Source organism: Amblyraja radiata, chromosome 1 (assembly GCF_010909765.2).
Source record: "Amblyraja radiata isolate CabotCenter1 chromosome 1, sAmbRad1.1.pri, whole genome shotgun sequence".
Taxonomy (NCBI): domain Eukaryota; kingdom Metazoa; phylum Chordata; class Chondrichthyes; order Rajiformes; family Rajidae; genus Amblyraja; species Amblyraja radiata.
The window spans coordinates 11,564,558-11,588,513 of NC_045956.1; the positions used below are offsets into that span (position 1 = coordinate 11,564,558).

Genomic DNA, 23,956 nt, shown 5'->3' on the forward strand with positions numbered 1-23,956 from the left:
CCATGCACCAATAACTCTTTGTAACTTGTTAATCATAGCAACATTTACAAATCAGATTTAGGTTTATGACTGTCAGGTATACAGAGGTACAGTGAAAAGGTTTGTTTTGCAAACTATCCACCTGTGTTAATTCTCCTCAGAAAAGCTTCCTTTTTTGTTCTTGGTCCAAGGCAAAAATACGCTTGTGCTGTTGCAAACATGTTGTCCACAAACTCATTTTTTTTTTTGAAGAGAATTAGCACAAGTGCTACTTGGAACAATGTTTTAGCACACTAAACATAACTTGCAAAGTATTTCTCTGCAACTAGGTTTACAATAAAGGCATTTCTGTGAAAGTGTGGCATTATAGAAACATAGAAACATAGAAATTAGGTGCAGGAGTAGGCCATTCGGCCTTTTGTGCCTGCACCGCCATTCAATATGATCATGGCTGATCATCCAACTCAGTATCCCGTACCCGTTTTCTCTCCATACCCCCTGATCCCCTTAGCCACAAGGGCGACATCTAACTCCCTCTTAAATATAGCCAATGAACTGGCCTCAACTACCTTCTGCGGCAGAGAATTCTAGAGATTCACCACTCTCTGTGTGAAAAATGTTTTTCTCATCTCGGTCCTAAAAGACTTCCCCCTTATCCTTAAACTGTGACCCCTTGTTCTGGACTTCCCCAACATCGGGAACAATCTTCCTGCATCTTAGCCTGTCTAACCCCTTAAGAATTTTGTAAGTTTCTATAAGATCCCCCCTCAATCTTCTAAATTCTAGCGAATGCTTCATTTAGAATTCTTCTAAATGATATCCAATTATCTGCTCTGATTGGATAGCATGCAAAACAAAGCTTATCACTGTACCTCGGTACACGTGACATTAATAAACCTAAACCTAATTTGTAAAATTTGCTATGATTGAAAGCTAAGATAACAAGTTACAGAGAGTTATTTTCAAGGTAATAGTAATTAATCCATCTCCTGTACAGCCATAGCAGAAACCTTGGCTACTATTCAACACAGCTAATGACAATGCTACATTGCAATCAGTGAAGGTCTTTAGCCCTTAAAAGTACAGTCCCCATTGTGGCCAGAATACACCGACACCTATTCATGGTTACCACGGTAGAGAGAGTGAGAGAGAGAGAGAGATCAACCTCAATGAGAGGTTGATGGACTGGGGGCCAAGAGATCCTTAATGATCACCAAAGAGCCCGGCAGGATTGAGAATTCCTGCGCAATGAAGCAACATTGCAAGAAATTTCAAACTCACATGGACGACACCGTTGTACAGTGCTCTCTTATATAGACACTTTTCCAGACATACACTCAGACAGATACATAAACTACTACACACCCCTCACCTTCCATTCTCCTACCGTACCCTGACCCTAATCCACCATTTGATATTTTACCAACAACCCCCTTACCCCATATGTGCACGATGTCCATTCAAGAAGTATTTGCAGAATATGAGAGGACCCCTTGTTTCCCCCTCTGCTTTACAGCAGGACATTGAGCAGGAGGAGCAAGAGAAGCTCTGGAACATGCAAGAGATGGGGAAATGGGACATAAGAGTGGAGGAAGAGGCGAAGGAAGATGCTGAGACTAATGATGATGATGAGCAGCATAGTTCAATCTTATCTAGAAACTGAATCTTAAATTAGAACTTACCAACACGGTACTTAAAGGACCATTAAAAATGGCACGATTGAATTCCAAAAGCTTTGCTTGGACATGGGCGGTGAATCTATTGAATTATTTGCCAACAAAGGCTGTGGAGGACGTCAATTGATATTTTTAAGGCAGAGATAGATAGATTCTTGATTAGTAGGGGTGTCAGGCGTTATGGAGGAGAAGGCAAGAGAATGGGGTTAGGAGGGTTGGATAGATCAGCCATGATTGAATGGTGGAGTAGATTTGGGCCAAATGGACCAATTCTCCTTCTATCACTTATGACCTTATGGCCTGACCCTTAAAATATCAATTTTCCGAAGCATCTTATAACAAGATCACACTCGGTAAATCATAAGAAGCTACTTACATTGAAGCATTTCAGAATGGTTTAACAATTCATATGCAGCTTGTCTTTTAACACAAATTTTGAACAGGATTTCCAGCATTCGCAGTTTTTTCATTTACTTTTGAACTGCACTTCTTTTTGCAGTGTATGAAACACTACAGCTTATATGCACAAATTATTTTCCTCACAAACGATAACGACTAGAAATATTAGTTGAGAAAGTAAATTTTCAGGACTGCCGGAAGAACATAAAACATTTGTCTTGCCTTCACTATAATGCCAGAAGTCCTTTTATGTTCACCTGAAATAACCTCACCTCTTTGCTGAGCAGCAAATACCACCTTTTCTCATTGTGCCGCACTATCCCAGAGTTCAAATCCAAATTTTATGCACAAGTCCCCAGAGAAAGGGGATTTAAACCACAAATCTCTGCTTAAAGCAGGAGTGCTACCAATTTAGAAACAAGCTGACAAGTTGGTATGATTAACATTTAAAAAAAATCAACAAGATTTAATAAACACGTAGAAAAAAACTGATACACATCATTTGATCAACAAAAGGTGACACTTGTTATAATGTATTAAATTCCATTATTTTGCATGTCATCAGAATGAATACTCTATGTCATGTTGCATTATAACATTTGCTATTAACAAGCTATTCAAGCTATCTGATGTGGAATGAATCAGAGAATTTGAAGTCTGACTGCATAATTTGATTCTTTTCCTCTCAAAAAGCTAGTGCACATATTTATGCAACAAATGGAAATATAATTATCTTTTTCTTTGACATGAAATGCTGAAATCTGAACCCGAGCAATATGATGTTATAATATTCCGTTGTCTTTGTATGTGACATTCAATGTATCAAAAAATATGAATTTGCATTCATATACAAATGATATAGTAACAAACAGCTTGCTAACATACGCATCCTCTTGCAGAGACCTTATAAAAGGTGTTACAGTGAAATAGATTTAAAAAGTCTCAGCCTCCCTGGATAGATTACAAAAGAAAACACCAGAGTCCAAATGTCACACACTGACTCTCACACAATTTTACAGCTTTCCAGACAAGTTCTGTTATTTTGGCTTCATCAATTCTGACTTTAAAAAAACCCCATCTGGTACAGGTGTCCCATTGATATTAAAGTAGCAGATCCCAATGAGGGTATTCAGATTCTGATGCACATTTAACTGCCAATTTATCAGCTGTGGAACCTAGTGATGGAACCACCAGTGAAAGGCAATTATGGTTAAAAATAGGCCCTGGTAATTTAAGTGTTTTTTTACTGGGGACCATAAGGAAACCATTGGACTCTTGAGTGAGGGAGTTTCCTCCTCATTTGATTATGTTCACCTCCAGACTTCAACTGGCCTAACGCACAGATCACCAGCAGTGGTCTCCAGTTGCCACAAATGCCGCTCTTCTTACCATTCCCAATGGATTCAGGCAGGAGTCCATGTTATGAGTAAAAAACTCATATGTCAGGCTGTTATTCATTGATTACAGCTCGGCATTTAATACAATCATCCCCTCCAAGCTGGTTACCAAACTCGCAGAACTGGGTCTCTGCGCATCCCTCTGCAATTGGATCCTCGAATTCCTCATTCACAGACCACAGTCTGTTCGTATTGGTGGAAATGTGTCAGACTCGATAAAAATCAGCACGGGAGCACCTCGAGGCTGCGTGCTCAGCCCCCTGCTGTACTCACTCTATACTCATGACTGCGTAGCCGGTCATAGTGCGAACTCCATCATCAAGTTCGCTGATGACACCACTGTTGTGGGAAGTATCACTGATCGGGATGAGTCAGAGTATAAAAGAGAGATCGAGCGACTGTCCATATGGTGCCAGCAACATAACCTGGCCCTCAACACCAGCAAAACCAAGGAACTGATTGTGGACTTTGGAAGGAGTAGGATGGGGACACACAGTCCTGTTTATATCAACGGGCCGATGGTTGAAAGGGTCAAGAGCATCAAATTCCTGGGCGTGCACATCTCTGAAGATCTTTCCTGATCCGAGAACACTGATGCAATTATTAAGAAAGCACATCAGCGTCTCCACTTCCTGAGAAGATTACGGAGAGTCGGTTTGTCAAGGAGGACTCTCTCTAACTTCTACAGGTGCACAGTAGAGAGCATGCTGACCGGTTGCATCGTGGCTTGGTTTGGCAACTTGAGCGCCCTGGAGAGGAAAAGACTACAAAAAGTAGTAAACACTGCCCAGTCCATCATCGGCTCTGACCTCCCTTTCATCGAGGAGATCTATCGCAGTCGCTGCCTCAAAAAGGCTGGCAGTATCATCAAGGACCCACACCATCCTGGCCACACACTCATCTCCCTCCTACCTTCAGGTAGAAGGTACAGGAGCCTGAAGACTGTAACGACCAGGTTCACGAATAGCTACTTCCCCACAGCCATCAGGCTATTAAACCTGGCTCGGACAAAACTCTGAACATTAATAACCCATTATCTGTGGTTTGCACTTTATCAGTTTATTTATTCATGTGTTTTGTAGTCAATGCCTACTATGTTCTGTTGTGCTGAAGCAAAGCAAGAATTTCATTGGCCTATCAGGGACACATGACAATAAACTCTCTTGAATCTTGAATCTTGTTAGAACATGACAATATGGCTCAGGAGTAAAATGTTTGTATTGTGATCGTATACAATGAGGCTCAGGAGTAAAATGCCTGTATTTGTAAATGCAACAGCTGGTTATGACTGCTTTTACAATGAAAAGACTCTTCTACCCTGATCAAATTTCTCATCTGCTTTTTGAGCCTCATCAGAAGTCAACTTCCTGTTTCATCTTCCAATCTCTTTCTTTGCTACCTCCCTCAGTGGTCATTATCCATTTGAATCATGGCAACATTACGAAAAAGACATCTCGTTTCTGGAGCGTCCAAGTCATACTTAGCCCATATGGCAAATTAATAGCCCTGTCTCACGGTGCGAGTTGACCCACGAGGTACCCAGTGAAAGTCGTGGTTGTGTACGAGATTCCAAGTGTATGATCAAGAGTTTAACCGAGTTCCCGCGGCTATGATTAAGTTTGCCGTTTACTTGTCATTTCTGCGATGTTCCAAGTTCGTCTCCCGAGTTACCAAGTTCCTCTACGAGTTACTCTTGAACCAACAACGTCTACCGACGTGTTGAAAAATCATCACATGGTAAAAATTATGTCATGCTGTTTTTTTTGCACTATAAAAAGCCTCCCTTGTTTAAATCGGCTCATTTGGAAACATGGCTGCAAGCAGGCAATTGGAGTCCAGGATGGTGATATTTTATATTCGAGTGCTTTAGGCAGCAGCCCTTTATGTCATGCAAGGACGTTTGTGCAATGAAGGCAGAAGGGAAAGAGTACTCTGTTTCTCTCTCTCCACTGATTCTGTGATTCCAGCCCTTTCTGTTTTTACTTCAGATTTCCAGCAGCTGCAGTTCTTTCGAGATTTAATTAACGTTGACCCGTGTCTGTGTGTGCGTGACTCACTCTCTGTGCAGCCCCAGTTGTGAAGCATTTTCTATTCTTTTCTCTATCTTTTTCTGATTTTCAGTATCTGCTGTAACTTGGTTTTGACTTATTATTGATTTTAGCCAGAGCCATTTTACTGGCGTATCTTCCCGAGCAGAAATAGTCTACAAATAAATAAACCTCAAATATTTCAGGAATAATCTGTATAAATATGTCTCATTTTCAAATAAATCCTGCTTTACTTCTGAGATATTTGTACTGACCAGAGGCGCAGCATGTTTTAACAATTTGTTTCCTAATGGTACAACACTAGTGCCAAGTGATTGGGTTAAACATAATCCTTTACAGTATTGTAACCTATGTTGTGCCATTTGTGGGAATTCAAAAAGCAGACGCTTCAGGGATTGGGGTCCTGCTTGAAATGTTTATGTCCTTCTCGGGGGGGGGGGGGGGTGGGGTTCTGCTTCCAATTAGCCATCATCCTACAACTTGCTCACAAAGACAACATAGCCAGTTTTATCCAATTACATGACATCTGCTGGAAGAACCGACTTCAACGCTGGATCAAAATGTCAGCAGTCCTCTCAATGAGTTGATGCAAAGCCTCTTGGTCACTAACTCCACACGGACAGCAGCTGAGCTCAGTATCGAACCTGAGACCACGAGGCAGCAGCATTAACTGCTGGACCACCATGCAGCGGAGATGGTCCAGGTCTAATCCAATCTGATTCCTGATATCCTGAGGGTCAGGGGGAAATGATCTCTCGTCTCCCTTTCCCCTGACTCACAGTCTGAAGAAGGGTCTCGATCCGAAACATCACCTATTCCTTTTCTCCAGGGATGCTGTCTGACCGGCTGAGTTATTCCAGCTTTTTGTGTCTATCTTCGGTTTGAACCAGCGTCTGCAGTCCGTCTGTTTTTTTTTTTTCTTTCGTTTTGTTCATTGTCATGTTTTAGTTAATTTTGTTTTATTAAGTTGTGTATGTGTGTGGGTGGGGTGGGAGAAACATGTTTTGGTCTCTTCCTTCGGGGGATGCGACTTTCTTCGGTCGTATTCCCCGTCTCCGTCTGCGCCGAGGCCTAATGGCGGAGCGGGCGGCACCGAAGCTGTAGCGGCAACAGCAGCAGCAGCGGAGACCGGACTCGGCACCGAAGCTGTAGCGGCGGCAGCAGCAGCACCGGAGACCGGACTCGGCACCGAAGCTGTAGCGGCGGCAGCAGCAGCACCGGAGACCCGGCTCGGCACCGAAGCTGTGGCGGCGGCAGCAGCAGCAGCGGAGACCCGGCTCGGCCCTGGAGCTGTGGCGGCGGCAGCAGCAGCAACGGAGACCTGACTCGGCCCCGAAGGTGTAGCGGCGGCAGCAGCAGCAGCGGAGACCTGACTCGGCCCTGGAGCTGTAGCAGCAACAGCAGCAGCAGCGGAGACCTGACTCGGCCCCGAAGGTGTAGCGGCGGCAGCAGCAACAGCGGAGACCAGGCTCGGCACAGAAGCTGTGGCGGCGGCAGCAGCAGCAGCGGCGGAGACCCGACTCGGCCCTGGAGTTGTGGCGGAGGCAGCAACCACCCGCGGAGTTTGAACCGTCGCCTCGGCACAGAGGGAGAACAAAGGGGGAAGAGACAGAGACTTTAAGATTTTGCCTTCCACCACAGTGAGGAGGTGTTTGGTGAACTCACTGTGGTGGATGTTAAATTTGTGTTGATGTGTGTTTTTGCCATTTTTTTAAATTATATGTATGACTGCAGGGAAACAAAATTTCGTTCAGACCGAAAGGTCTGAATGACAATAAAACGAATCTAATCTAATCTAATCTAATTCCTGCACATGATTCCTGATGTGTCTGAGCATGGTCTAAGAAGACGTCCAGAGAGCTTCCAGCTGTGCTCCAGTACAATTCCAGCTGTGCTTAGGCATCGGCCCAGGGCTATTTCTGTGTGATTCCAGATGTGCTTCTGTTGGCTTTCAGTCACAACCGTGACCAGGTCTTGCTTTGTGCTGCCTTTGTCCCAGTTTCTGCTGACAATCCCCTCCGTCTTCAGCAAGGACATCAGGAAGTTCCAAATCGCGAGGGTTTATTATGATCATGGTGTGGTGGGGGGGGGGGGAGAGGAAAGGTGAGACAAGAGCTTGGACCAACTAATTCCAGCACAACACGCTCACTGCAAATTCCTCCCCACACTGCTGTCTGCATCAACTGCAAGTTACAGAATGGCGATTTAATCTGATTTAAAAAAAAAATTCTCTGTCCAGCTGCCGAGTTCAGAGTGCCCACGAGTTAACACGGTAGACTCAAGAGTCACTAAGTTTAACTCACGGGCCACCAAGTTCTTTGAACGAGTTTAAATGTTTCCATTTTTAACTTCAACAGTACATTTTACTCGTGGAAAACATTAAATCATGTTTGAATTTTTTCAAGAGTTATCAAGTTTCACGGGAGCCTGCCGTTAGCGCCACGAGTCGCTAAGTTGCGTCCACGAGTTCCGACGTTCCCGCTACGTTAATTGTACATGATTACCATGAGTTACATTTGTTTTAAACTCGGGGTACCTTGTGGGTCAACTCGCACCGTGAGACAGGGGTTTAAAGACCTACAGATAAAGATCAGGGGGGGGGGGGGTGACTTCTGGTCACTTTATTACTTTCTTTCAAACAACAGACAGCATCCTGCTAACAATTTAGAAATAAGAAATGCTGCACAAACCAGGCACTTAAAATTTGAATTATTTCAGGGGAAAAAAAGCATTTTCAAACCAAATGAACAATTAACAATTTAACCACACTGGGGAGATGCAAAAAAGTTCATTTGAATGCACTGTAACTGAAAAATATTAACAAAGGCAATCTACTCAAAAATCTAATCGTTTTTAAAGAATAATTTATCTCAGTATATTTTATAACAAAATAATCAACACCATAACTGATTAAAAAAAGATAATTAATGACTCACTCAAAATGGAGCAATGGAAAATCTCCTTGTCTTCCAGCATTTCTTTGGAGGAAAAGGACATTATGAATCCCAAACATATGATCACACTGGGCCTGTACTCGCTGGAGTTCAGAAGGATGAGAGGACACCTCTTTGAAACGTACAGAATAGTGAAAGGCCTGGATAGAGTGGATGTCTCCACAAATGGGACTAGAGATCATAGCCTTAGAATTAAAGGATGTTCCTTTTGGAAGGAGATAAGGAGGAATTTATTTAGTCAGAGGGTGGTGAATCTATGGAAATTCTTTGCCGCAGAAGACTGTGGAGACCAAGTCAATAGATATTTTAAGGCAGAGACAGTCAGATAGTTCTGGTATTAGGGGTTGTGGGGTGAAGGCACGAGAATGGGGTTAGAGGGAGAGATAGATCATCCATGATTGAATGGCGGAGTAGATTTGATTGGCCGAATGGCCTAATTCTGCTCCTATCACTTATAACCTTATGACCAAATAGAATGAGCCACAGAAACCTACCGCTACTGTCCAGCAAAAAGTCATCCTGGGCATATCGGTACTTCTCCGGACCACATGCGACAAAGACATCGTCATCCCCAAAGAAATCCTGCAGGCAAATAATCTGAAAAAAGGAAGTATTGGAGAGTTGGAAAAATGCATCTGCAAAATAAAAGTGTTGCAATATACAGGTACTCTATCATTAACAATGGGAGTTATTAAGGATACATAACACTAGCAATTAATTGTAAGATTCATGGCTGCTCAATACTTGGTGTTATTGCATCATTGTGAGTGTGGACAGTTCTTGGACAGGATGGCAAGTGCAATCCAAGGATTAAAGGCTCTGTCCACCTCAACCTTTAATCAATCAGCAGGAAAAGGTGTCAATAGACTCATATATGAAGCTTATTTATCATTGTTAGATTCAAGTAGAGTTGTTTCTTTGAATTACGGGGCTTTCTGGTAAAAGTGCTACCTCTGAAGGGCAATAAAGGCGACCCAACGAGAAAGAAATGTCTGAGAAATTAGCAATTGTACATTTAAAACAGTTGAATTTGGTAAAAATAATTTGAAGATCAAGCGAAACACAGCAGGATGGACAAGGATTCCATGCTGCAGTCATATTGGTGGAGTGCTTTGACACCAATGATTTTCCCTGCTGAATGGCACTAGCTAGATTTCACAATGCTTTGATTTGGAGGCATATTATTTTATGCAACCCCGAAATATCCAGAGAATCAAAAATACAGCAGATTACACAGTTAAAATCTCGTTATGAAATAATTTGAACTCGGGTAGTCTGTGAAGTTTAGCTTGGGCAGCTTACAACCCAGTGGTATGAATATTGATTTCTCTAACTTCAAGTAACCCAATTTGGTTCTGCTGTACCTTGTTCTTATATTTTCCAGCGATATTGTTTGTAAGTTTGTATGCCTTTCGTGTGTCATCCCTTTGTGCGTGTTTCATTTATTTACTGCTATAGGTTTCCTTGTATTATGTTCAGATAAGTGACCAAAAACAGTAAGTGTAGGGGATGCTACAAATCTCTACTACTGAGAAAAGCAACAAAATAACGTTACAAAAGAATGAAAAATGACTGGCAGAGAAAAATCATCTGATCTATCCACAATCAAAGCATAATAAGAGGATAATGAGAAGAGTAATGATGTCTGAAAGGATACCAATACCACACCATTATTATTGCTACAGCTGTATTGAATGACAGCTTGTTCCCACATTCCCTTGACATGCTAATAGACAATACTCATGATGTCCTTTCAGCTTAGTTATTGTCACCCTGTATCTTCCCAATAAGTCATCAACACACATATGTCCTGAAATCTCTTGATCGTTCCAGAACAGACATAGAAAGCACATAATTAGAGGCACCAATTACATCTAAGGAGCAGGTATTTCTAATTAGTGGCACCAGCCAGTTAACTAGAAGTTGCATTATTTTCCTGGACTATATGTCTAAATGTCTCTCAGCAGTTGAACTGCTGAATTATAGTGCAAGCAAAATATGTAAGTAATGAAAATATAAATATGTGAGACTATTAGGTGAACAGTATTCTCATTTTGGACATTTCTCAAATTTGTGCAAAACAATCAAAATTGATCAGGAGAATCACAGAAATGTTATGACGATAGAGGCCATTTGGCCCATCTTGTCCTTTTCATTGACAAGTTACTCAGCCTAACCTCACCTTCCTTAAGGGGCTGTCCCACTGTGGTGACCTAATCCGTGAGTTCTGGCGAGTTTGCCCTCGACTCATACTCTCAGCATGGTCGGCATGAGGTCCTAGGAGGTCTTTATAACTCTCCTTCATGCTCGAGAGTGGTCCCTGTGTACTCGAGACCTCAGCTAAGTCGCGGCGTATTTTGCAACATGTTGAAAGATGCCCGCAAGTAAAAAAAGGTCGCCATCGATACTTTTTTTACTCGTAGGTTTAGTCGAAGTAGGTCGTAGTAGGTCGGCATGTTATTCGTAGGTAATAGAGGGTAGTCAAAGGTAATCGAGGGCAGTCGAAGGTAGTCGTAGATAGTCTTCAACATAGTCGAAGGGAGGTCAAAGGGAAGTCGAAGGGAGGTCAAAGGGAGGTCGAAGGAGATCAAACAAGGTCGACTTCACTCTCCACTATTCGGTGTCCAATTTTCCCGAAGCTGGTCGAAGCTAGTCTTCCACATATTCGGAGGAGGTGGAAGGAGGTCTTCTACATAGTTGAAGGAGGTCTTCAACATGACATTTTTTCAAACTTTCCTAAACTCTTCTAAACTCGCCAATTAGGTCGCCGCAGTGGGACAGCCCCATTAACCTGGTCCATAGCTCTGGAGGTTATGGATCTTGACGTAAAGCAAACAAAGGCTGGTTATACATGACAAGGCTTGCTGCTATGATCAACCCTTCAGTCAGTGAGCTATCCACACAGGGTGAAACAAAAATGTTAATCTCCCCACTAATTCAGATACCAGTAACATTAAACTGATAGCCCCTATTTTTGACAGGGTAGGTAATCAGCGTTTTTATCACAGGGTGGAATGTCAAATACTACAGGGAGTGATCTTAAGGTGAGGGGGAGAAAGTTTATAGAAGATGCAAGTTTCTTTACACAGAGCAGTGGGTGCCTGGAATACACTGCTAGCGGTGGTGTGGAAGCAGACATGAATGGTGTTCAAAATACTATTAGGTAGGCACATGAATAAGGATCATGTACAGTCTGAAGGGATTTGGTAACTTTGGCATCATGTTCGATACAAACATTGTGGGACAAAGGGTTTGTTCCTGAGCTATACTGTTCTATAACCGATCAAGGATCACCCTTGTTCTATGTTACCCCACTTTATCAACCACATCTTACACTTCTTGGCCAAATTACTGAGGCCAATTAACTGGGATGTCGCTGGGATGTGGGAAGAAACCTACAATGGCAATGAGTTATCTTTGGCACCGACAATGGCAAAATATTCTCTTTAAAGCATTTGTTTATACACTTTAGATTGTGTGTCAAAGAGTCATACAGCATCAAAACAGGCCCTGCGGCTCAAACATTTTCATGCCGACCAAGGTGCACGTCTAAACTAGTCTCATTTACCCACATTTGACCCATGTTTCTCTCAAATATCCCCTCTGTCCAAATGTCTATTAAATGTAGTTATTGTACCTGGCCTAATAATTTTTTTTCTTCAGGAATTCGTTCCACATACGTTCCACGCTCTCAGTGAAGAAGTTTCCCCTCAGGTTGCTATTAAATCTTTCCCTTCTTACCTTAAAATTATGCCCTATAGTTCTTGATCCTCAAAACGTGGGAAAATTACTGTGAGCATTGATGTAGATGACAAACAAGATAGAGCCCAGCGCCGACCCCTGAGGCCCACCACTATTCACAGTCTAATGCACCCGTCCCACTTAGGAAACCTGAACGGAAACCTCTGGAGACTTTGCGCCCCACCCAAGGTTTCCATGCGTTTCCCAGAGGTTGCAGGTGGTTGCCGGAGGTTGCAGGTAGTAGAAGCAGGTAGGGAGACTGACAAAAACCTCCGGGAACCGCGCGGAAACCTTGGGTGGGGCGCAAAGTCTCCAGAGGTTTCCGTTCAGGTTTCCTAAGTGGGACAGGGGCATTACAGTCTGAAAAATAACCTTCCACCATCATCCTCTGCTTCCTACAATCCAATTAGTTTGTTTTCCCTGGATCTTATGCGATCTAATCTTCCAGAGCAGCTTACCATGCAAAATTCCATCAAAGGCCTTGCTGGTCCATATAGACTACATCTATGGCCCTCCCTCATTAGCCTTTGTTGATTACTTCTTCAAAAAACTCAATTAAATCCATGAGCTGTGATCTCCCACGCACAAACCTAGTTGACTATCGCCAATCCAGACCTGTCTTTCTAAATTCATGTATATCCCACCCCTCCAGTAAGTTATCAACAGATGATTGTCTTATTGGTCAATAGTTCCAGTCTTATTCATCTCTCAAGCCCTTCTAAAATAAAGCCACAACATTAGACACAGTCCTCACATCTGGCACCTCATCCTTGGCTAACAATGGGGCACACATCTCAGCCAGGCCAATTTCTGGTCCAGAAATTGTCAATAGACAATAGACAATAGACAATAGGAGCAGGAGTAGGCCATGCGGCCCTTTGAGCCAGCACTGCCATTCAATGTGATTCAGACTGATCATCCACAATCAGTGCCCCGTCCCTGTCTTCTCCCCATATCCCCTGACTCTGCTATCTTTAAGAGCCCTATCTAGCTCTCTATTGAAAGTATCCAGAGAACCGGCCTCCACCACCCTCTGAGGCAGAGAATTCCACAGACTCACAACTCTGTGTGAAAAAGTGTTTCCTCATCTCTGTTCTAAATGCCTTACCCCTTATTCTTAAACTGTGGCCCCTGGTTCTGGACTCCCCCAACATCGGGAACATGTTTCCTGCCTCTAGCGTGTCCAAACCCTTAATAATCTTATATGTTTCAATAAGATCCCCTCTCATCCTAAATTCGAGTATACAAGCCCAGCCGCTCCATTCACTCAGCATATGACAGTCCCGCCATCCCGGGAATTAACCTTGTGAACCTAAGCTGCACTCCCTCAATAGCAAGAATGTCCTTCCTCAAATTAGGGGACCAAAACTTCACACAATACTCCAGGTGTGGTCACATTAGGGTCCTGTACAACTGCAGAAGGATCTCTTTGCTCCTATACTCAACTCCTCTTGTTATGAAGACCAACATGCCATTCGCTTTCTTCACTGCCTGCTGTACCTGCATTTTGGCTTCTGCTCTCAGGTACTTTGCTCGAACATAAGACAGAATCTAATTAAATATACAATGCTGGGGATCAAAGTTGATAGTGTGGCCACTGGGGCAAATGAGTGTGAGGATACTGCACATCAAATCCCATTCCTTCATTGAGTACAGGAGTTGGGACATTATGTTGCAGATGTACAAAATGTCAGTGGGGTTGCACTTGAAGTATCGTGTACAGTTTTGGTACCTTGCTATGGGAAAGATTTATGAGACTGTTGCAAGGACTCGAGGGCCTGAGTTATAGGGAGGGATTGGGCAGCTAGGACATTATTCCTTGGAGCTTAAAAGGCTGAGAGGTGACCTTAAAGAGGTGTAAAAAAATCACGATGGACATGGATAAGTACAATGTACAAAGTCTTTTTCCCAGGGAAGGAGAATCAATAACTAGAGGACATAGGTTTAAGGTGAGAAGGGATAGATCGAACAGGGACCTGAGTGGCAACTCTTCAAGCAGAGGTTGGTACATTATATGAAATAAGTTGTCAGAAAAAAATGTCAAGGTAGATACAATAACTACATTTACAAGACTTTTGAACAGATATAAGCAACAAAGGACTAGAGGGATATGTGCCCCTAGGGGCAAGTGGATGAACTTAGATGGAGCATCTTTGTTGGTAAAGATGAGTTGGGCTGAAGGTCCTGTTTTTGTGCTGCAAGACTCTGACTCCATAATAAGCACTAATGTCTGTTGCACATGAAGTGAAACCAATCTCCTCTGCCTGCTGGAAACCTCTCCATCTCCTGCATATTCAGTTCAGTTTAGTTTACTATCATGTGCACCGAGGTACAGTGAATGTTTTTTGTTACATGCTAACCAGTCAGCAGAATGACAGCATGTCATTACAATCAATCAATTTACAATGTATAGATACATAGAAACATAGAAAAATAGGTGCAGGAGGCGGCAATTCGGCCCTTCGGCTGAGCATCTAAAATCAGCACCCCATTTCTGCTTTTTCCCTATATCCCTTGATTGTTTTAAACTTTTTAAAATCTCTTATCTCGACGGAGATGCAATTTTGTTTCCGTATCATATCTCCGTCCGCACTGCGGCCTAACATCGAGGAGTTGGCGGCCTTTGCTGGCGACCGACTTCATGAGTTCCAGCCGCGGGAGCCTGCAAACTTACCATCGTGGAGCTCGCGATCCATGTTGGGGATCGACCTTGGAGCTCCAACATCAGGAGCCTGTGGACTTCAACCGTGGTTCTCACGGTCCCTGGTTAGAGAACGACTTTGGGAGCTCCAAGGTGCAGGAGCTTCAACTGCCGTGACGCGGGAGCTTTGACCAACCCGACGCGGGAACTTCAACTGCCCCGTCGCCGGTGCTTCAATCGCCCCGATGTGGGGCCTTCGACCGCCGGCTGCGGGAGCTCTGATCACCCCGACTGCAGATGGTTTGATTGCCCCGACCGTGGGAGAATAAGGAGTGAAGAAGATTGGACTTTATTGCCTTGAAGAAGGTGAGGAATCCGCTGTGGTGGATGTTTATGTTAACTTTTATGTAGTTGTGTGTCTTGTTCCATTATTTTAGTATGGCTGTATGGTAATTCGAGTTTCACTGTACCTTAATCGGTACATGTGACAATAAACTGACCTTTGAACTTTTGAACTCAAATCCTCTCGCAATGAAGGCCAACATGCTTCACTGCATGCTGTACCTGCAAGCTTACTTTCAGTGACTGATATACAAGCACACCCAGGTCTTGTTGGACCTCCCCTTCTCCTAATCAGACACCATTCAGATAATAATCTGCCTTCTTATTCTTGCCACCAAAGTGGATAACCTCACATTTATCCACATTATACTGCATCTGCCATGCTTCTGCCCACTCACCCAACCTATCTAAGTCATTCTACAGCCTCATAGCATCCTCCTCGCAGATCACACTGCCACCCAGTTTTGTGTGATCCGCATACTTAGAGATGTTACATTTAATTAACTCGTCTAAATCGTTAATGTATATTGTAAACAACTGGGGTCCCTGCGCCGAGCCTTGCGGCACCCCACTAGTCACTGCCTGCCATTCTGAAAGGGACCAGTTAATTCCTAAAGTTTGTCTCCTGTCTGCCAACCAGTTCTCTACCCATGTCAATACCCTACCCCTAATACCGTGCTCTAATCTCTTGTGTGGAACCTTGTCAAAGGCCTTTTGAAAGTCCAGATACACCACATCCACTGGCTCTCCCTTATCCATTCTACTTTTTACATCCTCAAAAAATTCCAGAAGATTAGTCAAGCATGATTTCCCTTCATAAATCCATGCTGTTTTTGACTGATCCTGTCACTGCTTTCCAAATGTACTGCTATAACATCTTGATCTACAATCGACTCAAGCATCTTCCCCACGACTGATGCAAGGCTAACTGGTCTATAATTTCCCGTTTCTCTCTCCCTCCTTTCTTAAAAAGTGGGGTTACACTGGATCAGTTCCTGTAGACTGGAGGGTAGCCAGAGTTGAGAGAGCATTGGAAAATAATTACCAGTGCATCCAAGATTTCTGGGGCCACCTCCTTTACTCTGGGATGCAGACCATCAGGCCCTGGGGATTAACCCGCCTTCAGTCCCAACAGTTTACCTAATGAGCCTGTCCCACTTACGCGACTTTTTCGCGACTGCCGGCACCCGTCATAGGTCGCCGAAAATTTTCAACATGTTGAAAATTCAGCGGCGACCAGAAAGACGCTACGACTCTTTGGGCAACTGACGAGGCTACTCACGACCTACAGGCGACAGCCTGGCCACATGTCGCGGGGTGAAGTCTGTATGGTCGTGAGTAGTTGCCCAAAGAGTCGTACCTTGTTCTGGTCGCCACTGGATTTTCAACATGTTGAAAATTTTCGGAGACCTGCTGCAACCATGACGGGTGCCGGCAAGTTGCTGAAAAAATCGCGTAAGTGGGACAGGCCCATAACACCATTTTCTGACTAATGTGGATTCCCTTTAGTTCCTTCCTCCCACTAGATCCTCAGTCCCCTCGTATTTCTGGGAAATTGTTTGTGTCTTCGTTAGTGAAGACAGAACTAAAGTACTCGTCTACCTGTTCTCCCATTTCCTTGTTTCCCATTGTAAATTCACCTGTCTCTGATTGTAAGGGACCTACATTTGTCTTCAATAATCTTTTCCTTTTTACATACCTAAAGAACTCCTCTGTTGAGTTCTGAATTTCTCACAGTCCTCCGGCTTGCTGCTTTCTTTGGCCAATTTATATGCCTTTTCCTTGGATTTAATACTATCCTTGATTTCTCTCATTAGTCGCGGTTGAGCCGCCTTCCCCATTTTCTTTTTTCACCAGACAGGGATGAACAATTTTTGGAGTCCATCCATGCGGCCTTTAAATCTTTGCCATTGCATCTCCACCATCAACCCTTTAAGTATAATTTGCCCGTCTATCCTAGCCAATTCCCATCTCATATCTTCAAAGTCTCCTTTCTTTAAGTTCTGGACCCTAGTCTCTGAATTATCCATGTCACTTTCCATCCTAATGATAATGACAAGGGAATAACGTTTAGTCAGCAAAGTTTGGTCAAGGATAGTCCGAGGGACATCAGCGAAGGATAGTAGTTCAGCAGTTCATTCATGTGCATGTCTAAAAGTCTCTCAAATGCCACTATTTTACTTCGGAGTCACGTGAGTGACTACGTGAAGACCCCACCAGCACGCACGCGCGACATAGAGTCTCACGCAATGCAACAGCGACGGGCGGGAGAACGAGCTCTCCCGCAATAAGTTTAAAAACGGGACCTCCAGGTAAGTAAACTTACACTGAGGTCGTATTTTGGAATCCTTGTTCTGCTTTATCATTACAGCAATAATGAACAAGGGAAGACAAACAAAGAAGGTCATACCCCATCCGACTGCGATGGCCCAGGAGGGTCCCAGCAGTGGGGGGCGACCGGCGGCACCTGGACCGCACACGCTGCGGTCCACAGTCACCGACGAAATCTCTGTACAGCCGAGCTCAGCGCCACTAGCTGCACAGCTCGAACAACCACAGCGGGCTGGAGGCAAGGCTAAACAGAAGTCGGTCTGGCCGGTTCTCTCTGATGAGTCCGGTACAGAAGACTCACCACCCGAGAGCGGCAGAGGTGACTGTTTGGGCCGCATGGAAAGGCTCATGGAGCAAATGCTCCAGCGGGATTTGCTCCGGGAGATGGGGAAAGCCCGCCAAGGGAGTACAAGCACTCCCGCTACAGTGCATCACCAAGCACTGGCCATTGCATCACCCTCAGCGGAGGGGAGCATTGGCAAACCAGGGCTGGTCTGGTCAAGAACAGGGGTATGCTGGGGGTAAAGGATCAGGAAGAGCTGCTGGGAGTGGTGAACCGCTACGCCGTAACACCGCGAGCGGGACAGCCGTTACAGCCCAAACTGGCGGCTAGTATTGAATTGTTCCTTTAATCCACTCCAAGAACAGGTAGTCAATGAGGCGATGGAACTATACACGCCTCCCGAAAACTGCATATCGCTCAATGCACCAGCTGTTAACAGCCAAATCTGGGGGTACATTTGGGCTGGGTATCCGAACCCAAGAACTCAAATTACCAAAAATACTAAAGCTCCTGACGTCGGCTATAACTTCGTACGCTCGTTCCGTGGACGGGGTCGACATGACAAATAATCAACAAGACACCCTGGCTCTGCTGTGCAACACACAGCATGAGATCAACAACCTCCAGAAGGAGGCCATAAGACCTGCCCTCAACCCAAAATTCGCAGGACTGTGTAAAACGCCAACGTCACAACCACAGATCCTGCTATTTGGCAAAGATCTACCAAAACAAGTAAAAGATCTGGATGTGGAGTCCAAGGCGCTTGGACTCATGAGAGCAGGCCCCGGAACGAGCAAGACCACGCAACCCAGACGGCAGTACCCCTACGCATCCACCAGTAGGCGTCTACTTCATGGTACTGGTGAAAGCATGGGGTCCGCATATCATCCCCGGAAGTCTTTTTCAGGACAGGGCCCAGAGCGGACCCCATGGAAGATGCGCCACCCCCACACAGCACCACCCCGACAGACAAAGAGCCGGAAGCCCAATAAGTGAACATTCTACCAATAACAATGGAGGTAGGTGGGTCTGGTTCCTTCCAGTACATAAAAGGTGCAGGGCCTTTACTAACAGGGGGGAGATTACACCTGTTTTTGGAAGCATGGAGGACTATCACTCTTGACAATTATATACTAAAAAGTATTCAAGGATACAAAATTGAATTCATTCAAAAAAGTATGCCACCAGTTCAGCATGCACCCCAAAGGGAATTTACCCTCTCACTAAAAGAAAAATGCGAGGAACAAGCAGAACTGGTGAGACTACATACAAAGGGGATCATAGATAAATCAAAACATTGCTCTTTGGAATTCGTATCAAATATATTTACTAAAACCAAAAAAGATGGTGGATGTCGCATCATCATTGACTTAATGACATTGAATACTTTTGTCAAGTATATACACTTTAAAATGGAAACATTTGTTACTGCCAATCAATTGATTTCCAAAGGATACTTTATGGCATGCATCAACTTAAAAGATGCATACTATTCAGTACCCAATCATAAGGATCATCGTAGATACCTAAAGTTTAACTGGATGGGGCAACTATGGCAGTACAAATCATTGCCTAATGTTCTAACATCAGACCCAAGACTGTTTACCAAGATATTAAGACCAGCCCTGGCAATACTAAGGAAACAAAAACATATTGTCATGGCATATCTTGATGATATTTTGATAATAGGCAAAACCCTGGAATTAGCTAATTCAGCAGTATTAGCTACTAAACATTTATTTGAAACGTTGGGATTTGTCATACATCCAGATAAATCTAAGTTGACGCCATCCACAACTATGGACTATCTGGGATTCACAATTAACTCAGTCCACATGTCTGTAACATTGCCAAAAGAAAAAGCAGCAGAATTGGCACAAGCCTGCAACAAATTAATGGTTACCAATCAACCAACCATTCGACAAGTGGCAAGAGTGATTGGGAAATTAGTAGCAGCATTTCCAGCTACCCAGCTTGGACCTTTGCATTATCAAAACTTACAAAGAGCAAAGGTGCAAGCGTTAAAACAACATGCAGGTCACTTTGACCGAACCATGAAATTACCAACTAAAGCAATATCAGAGTTACAATGGTGGAAAGAGAACATTTGGCATAGTTCCAGTCCCATCATTATCAATAATCCAACATTGACTATACAAACAGATGCTAGTGCTCAAGGCTGTGGAGCAACTAATATTATATCTAGTACGGGTGGTAGATGGAATACTCTAAAATCATCACTACTACAGACACTGGGTATAAACTATTTGGAAATGTTGGGTGCGTTTTATGGGTTAAAAGCTTATTGTTCAACTATGCACCATTTGCATGTCCGCTTACAAATTGACAATACCACAGTGGTGGCCTATATTAACCATATGGGCGGGATAAATCGATATCATGTGATAATCTGGTCAACACAATATGGCAATGGTGTGTCGACAAACATATTTGGCTGTCAGCAACTTACCTACCAGGTAAGCTAAATACAGTGGCAGACACCAGGTCACGCAAATTCAATGATAACACCGAATGGATGTTAAACCCCAAAGCATTTGCTGAAATTACAAAGCAATATGGAACACCAGATATCGATCTCTTTGCATCCCGACTGAAACCAGGTATCAACATATGTCGCTTGCGAACCAGACCCTGAGGCAGCGGCGATGGACGCATTCTCGCTGAACTGGGGGAAACTATTTTTCTATGCCTTTCCCCTTTCTGCTTCATCAGTCGAGTACTATGCAAAATACTGATGGACTCAGCTTCAGGTATTTTGGTAGTACCCGACTGGCCTACACAGCCATGGTTCCCAGTGGTCCTTGACAGGGTCATTGAACCACCCATGACCATCCCCAGCAGACCAGATCTACTGATCCACCCTGTCACAGGCGAAAGTCACCCATGCCATGACAGAATAAATCTGTTGGGTTGCAGATTTTAAAAAGACCTTTACTGGACCTGGGATTGTCAAATAGGACCATGGACATGATGACAGCATCTCACCGTCTATCCACCAAGAAACAATATCTCTCCAGCATCAGAAAATGGGAAGCATACTGCTCAAGAACAGGGACAACATACAGAACAACAACCATAACTAACGTACTGGAGTTCCTGTCCAGCCTTCACCACGATGAAGGTCTGAGCTATAGTACAATCAATTGTGCTAGAAGTGCACTGTCAGCCTATCTGGGGCAGGCACCAGGACAACAGTCCATAGGGTCTCATCTGCTGGTGGCCAAATTAATGAAAGGCATCTTCAATCCAAACCCCCCCAGACCTAGATACACCCAGATCTGGGATGTCAGTGTCGTCCTGACATACCTAAGGGGATGGCCACCAGCCAGATCCCTCACTCTGGAACAGCTTACCCTGAAAACGGCTATGCTGATGGCTTTAGTCTCAGCACAAAGGGTCCAGTCCCTTCACCTACTCAGACTGGACAACATGGTCATAACATCTGACCAAATAACTTTCACTATTCAGGAGCTGGTAAAACAGAGCAGACCAGGAACTTCAGGACTAATTATGGAATTCCGGGCGTACCCACCTGACCCCCGTTTATGTGTCATGACTAGAGCCAGGATGTTTAGGCGCTAAAAACCTCTGAAATAGGCAGGCAAAAAGGCATTATAAAATTACAAAAAAGGCTCGTAAATGGCATTTATTGACAAAAAAGGCATAAAAAGGCATTTATTTAAACCACCAAAATATTGTTAAAATGATAATTATAAAGTTATACTACATTAAATGACCAAAGTTGCCTGGTTGCATTTTTTCAAATTATCTGGTGTTAAACTATACCGTCTGTCAGACAGAATATGCTACAGTTGTGAAAAACTTCTTTCTACCCCAGCTGAGGTCACTGGTGCATACCTGAAACAAGCTACAAACTTTACATTCATGCCGATATCTTGTGCATTACAACTACCTTTGAGAACTTTAGCTATGTTTTGTATTTCTTCAAGATCTTTGTTAGCTAAAATCACCCTCTCACATTTTCCTTGTATGCCTTCACCTACATCGCCAGGAAATTTATGTACAAAGTACAGCAAGTGAAGATGTAAACAATTGAGCAATAGTTGTGCTTTTTGACCTCCAATACTTCCATTGTCAAGAAATACTCCTTTGATGGTTGACCTGCCTCCAGTGTACCAATGACCACATTGGCAACAAATCTCCCCGCAGCATCAGTTATCTCGTCTACTGAGATCCATATTTTGTTGCATGCAACTTCATCTCTAATTTTCTGCACAACAATGTTGAAGTTGCCGTCAACATAATTTTTCCGTAAAGATGACTCGCTTGGTATATGTTCCTCTGTGTATTTCCCTAAAAAACCTCTGAGAGATTTGTTTTCCAATTTCCACAGTGGAATTCCAGCATCAATGAATGAGTTGCACAGATCACTCGAAAACTCAGATTTGCGATTAGAGCCAGCAGTAAATGTTGCGAGGAGACAAGCTTGCGTATTTCCTACCTTCTGTTTCTCTGCCGCCAACTTGTGTTTAGCTGTTTGTACATGCATGGAGGTGAAATATTTTTTCTCATGATTCACTGCTTTCTCACATGCATTGCAAAACAGCACACAGTTGTCTGTAGAGAATATATCACTCCCTTTCAGTTTTTTACAAGGCGTTGACTTGGCTTTAGGCATCTTTACGCTTGCAGGGGTAGATCCTACAGGAGCGGGGATGCAGACCTCTACAGGCAGGCGAGGAATCAGAGCTGCCAAGGAAAGGTTGAGGAGCAAGTTCTCAGCAAATGACTCTTCTTCAGTGTGGAAGGGCTTGTAGGAAATCACAAGCTACAAGAGGAACCCTCCCCCCCCCCCCCCCGCTCCTTGGACAATCGTCAGCTGACCAACGACCTGAACTGCAGTTTCGATAAACAGAAACTTAACCCTGGTAACCCCAACCAACACTTCACACCTACTCACAGTTTGACTCCAGTTTGCAAAGACTGGACCCTTTCCCACGCACCCCTGTCCAATCACCACTTAACACCCACTTACAGCCGGGTTTCGCCCCGGTGGTGTAAATTTTCTTGTAAGTTACGTTAAAACGGCAAAAAAGGCTGATTTGGGCACTCAATCGTGAAAAATACATTATCTTCCTGAAATCATCAAAAAAAGGCATGAAAAGGCACATGGCATTCATGGCAAAATCCTGGCTCTAGTCATGACACACCTACTACAATACCTCAACACAACCAAAAATCCCCGAGGGAGAGAAAAGGCACTATGGGTCAGCTACAAAAAGCCACATGGTCGGGTGTCGGTACAAACCATCTTTAGATGGCTCAAACAGGTATTGGGAGCTGCTGGGTGGATACTGATATTTACACATCTCACTCCACCAGGGCAGCATCTACATCGGCGGCTAACAGAATGGACGTGCCATTAGACCACATCCTGGCAACAGCGGGGTGGTCCACAGAAAGAACTTTCCAAGCGTTCTACAATAAGCCGATTGTAAAACCTGTGTCATTTTGCAGAGAGGATTTTAGACTCTGCAAATATATAATTTAAGCCCGGGGGAGCGTTATTTTCTTTGTTATTGTTTAAAATAAATATCGTTATTGTTTTATAAAACAGATTCATGTTTAATTACGATAACATATTTCCTCCCTTGGATGACTTCGGCAGTGAGTGAAGCATGGACTGTTACACGGTTTGAAATCACAGAGCTTTAAAATCTTCACGTAGTCACTCACGTGACTCCGAAGTAAAATAGTAAGATTAAACGAGAACTTACCAGTTTGAAGTTTGATCTTCATTTTATGAGGAGTTACGATGAGGGATTACGTGCCCTCCGTTCCCACCCTCAATTATAAAGGTCAACTGGTATCTTAGTTCTCCTTATCTTTACTATGTTTATTTCAATTACTGTGTTTTCTGTGATTCCACACCGCTGCTTTGAAGAATGTCGCGCATGCGTGCTGGTGGGGTCTTCACGTAATCCCTCATCGTAACTCCTCATAAAATAAAGATCAAACTTCAAACTGGTAAGTTCTTGTTTAATCTTACTATCGTATCTGCTTCCTCCACCACCCTTGGCTGTGGGTTTTAGGCACCTACCACTTGCTGCAAAAATATGTGCCCTGCACATCTCTGTTAAATTTTCCTCCTTTCACTCTCATTGAAGCTTCCATTAAAGTTAT

At 43.7% G+C, this 23,956-nt stretch overlaps 1 protein-coding gene across 6 annotated transcripts in view; it reads right to left on the bottom strand.

Annotated features, from left to right (window-relative positions):
• Positions 1 to 23,956, bottom strand: part of dclk2 (doublecortin like kinase 2) — a 309,866-nt gene that overhangs the window by 116,712 nt on the left and 169,198 nt on the right. For all 6 annotated transcript variants that reach the window (XM_033017731.1, XM_033017725.1, XM_033017708.1 and 3 more), the window contains exon 3: positions 8,948 to 9,050. In XM_033017731.1, coding sequence (XP_032873622.1) covers positions 8,948 to 9,050 — 103 coding nt within the window. The remainder of the gene's footprint in view (positions 1 to 8,947; positions 9,051 to 23,956) is intronic.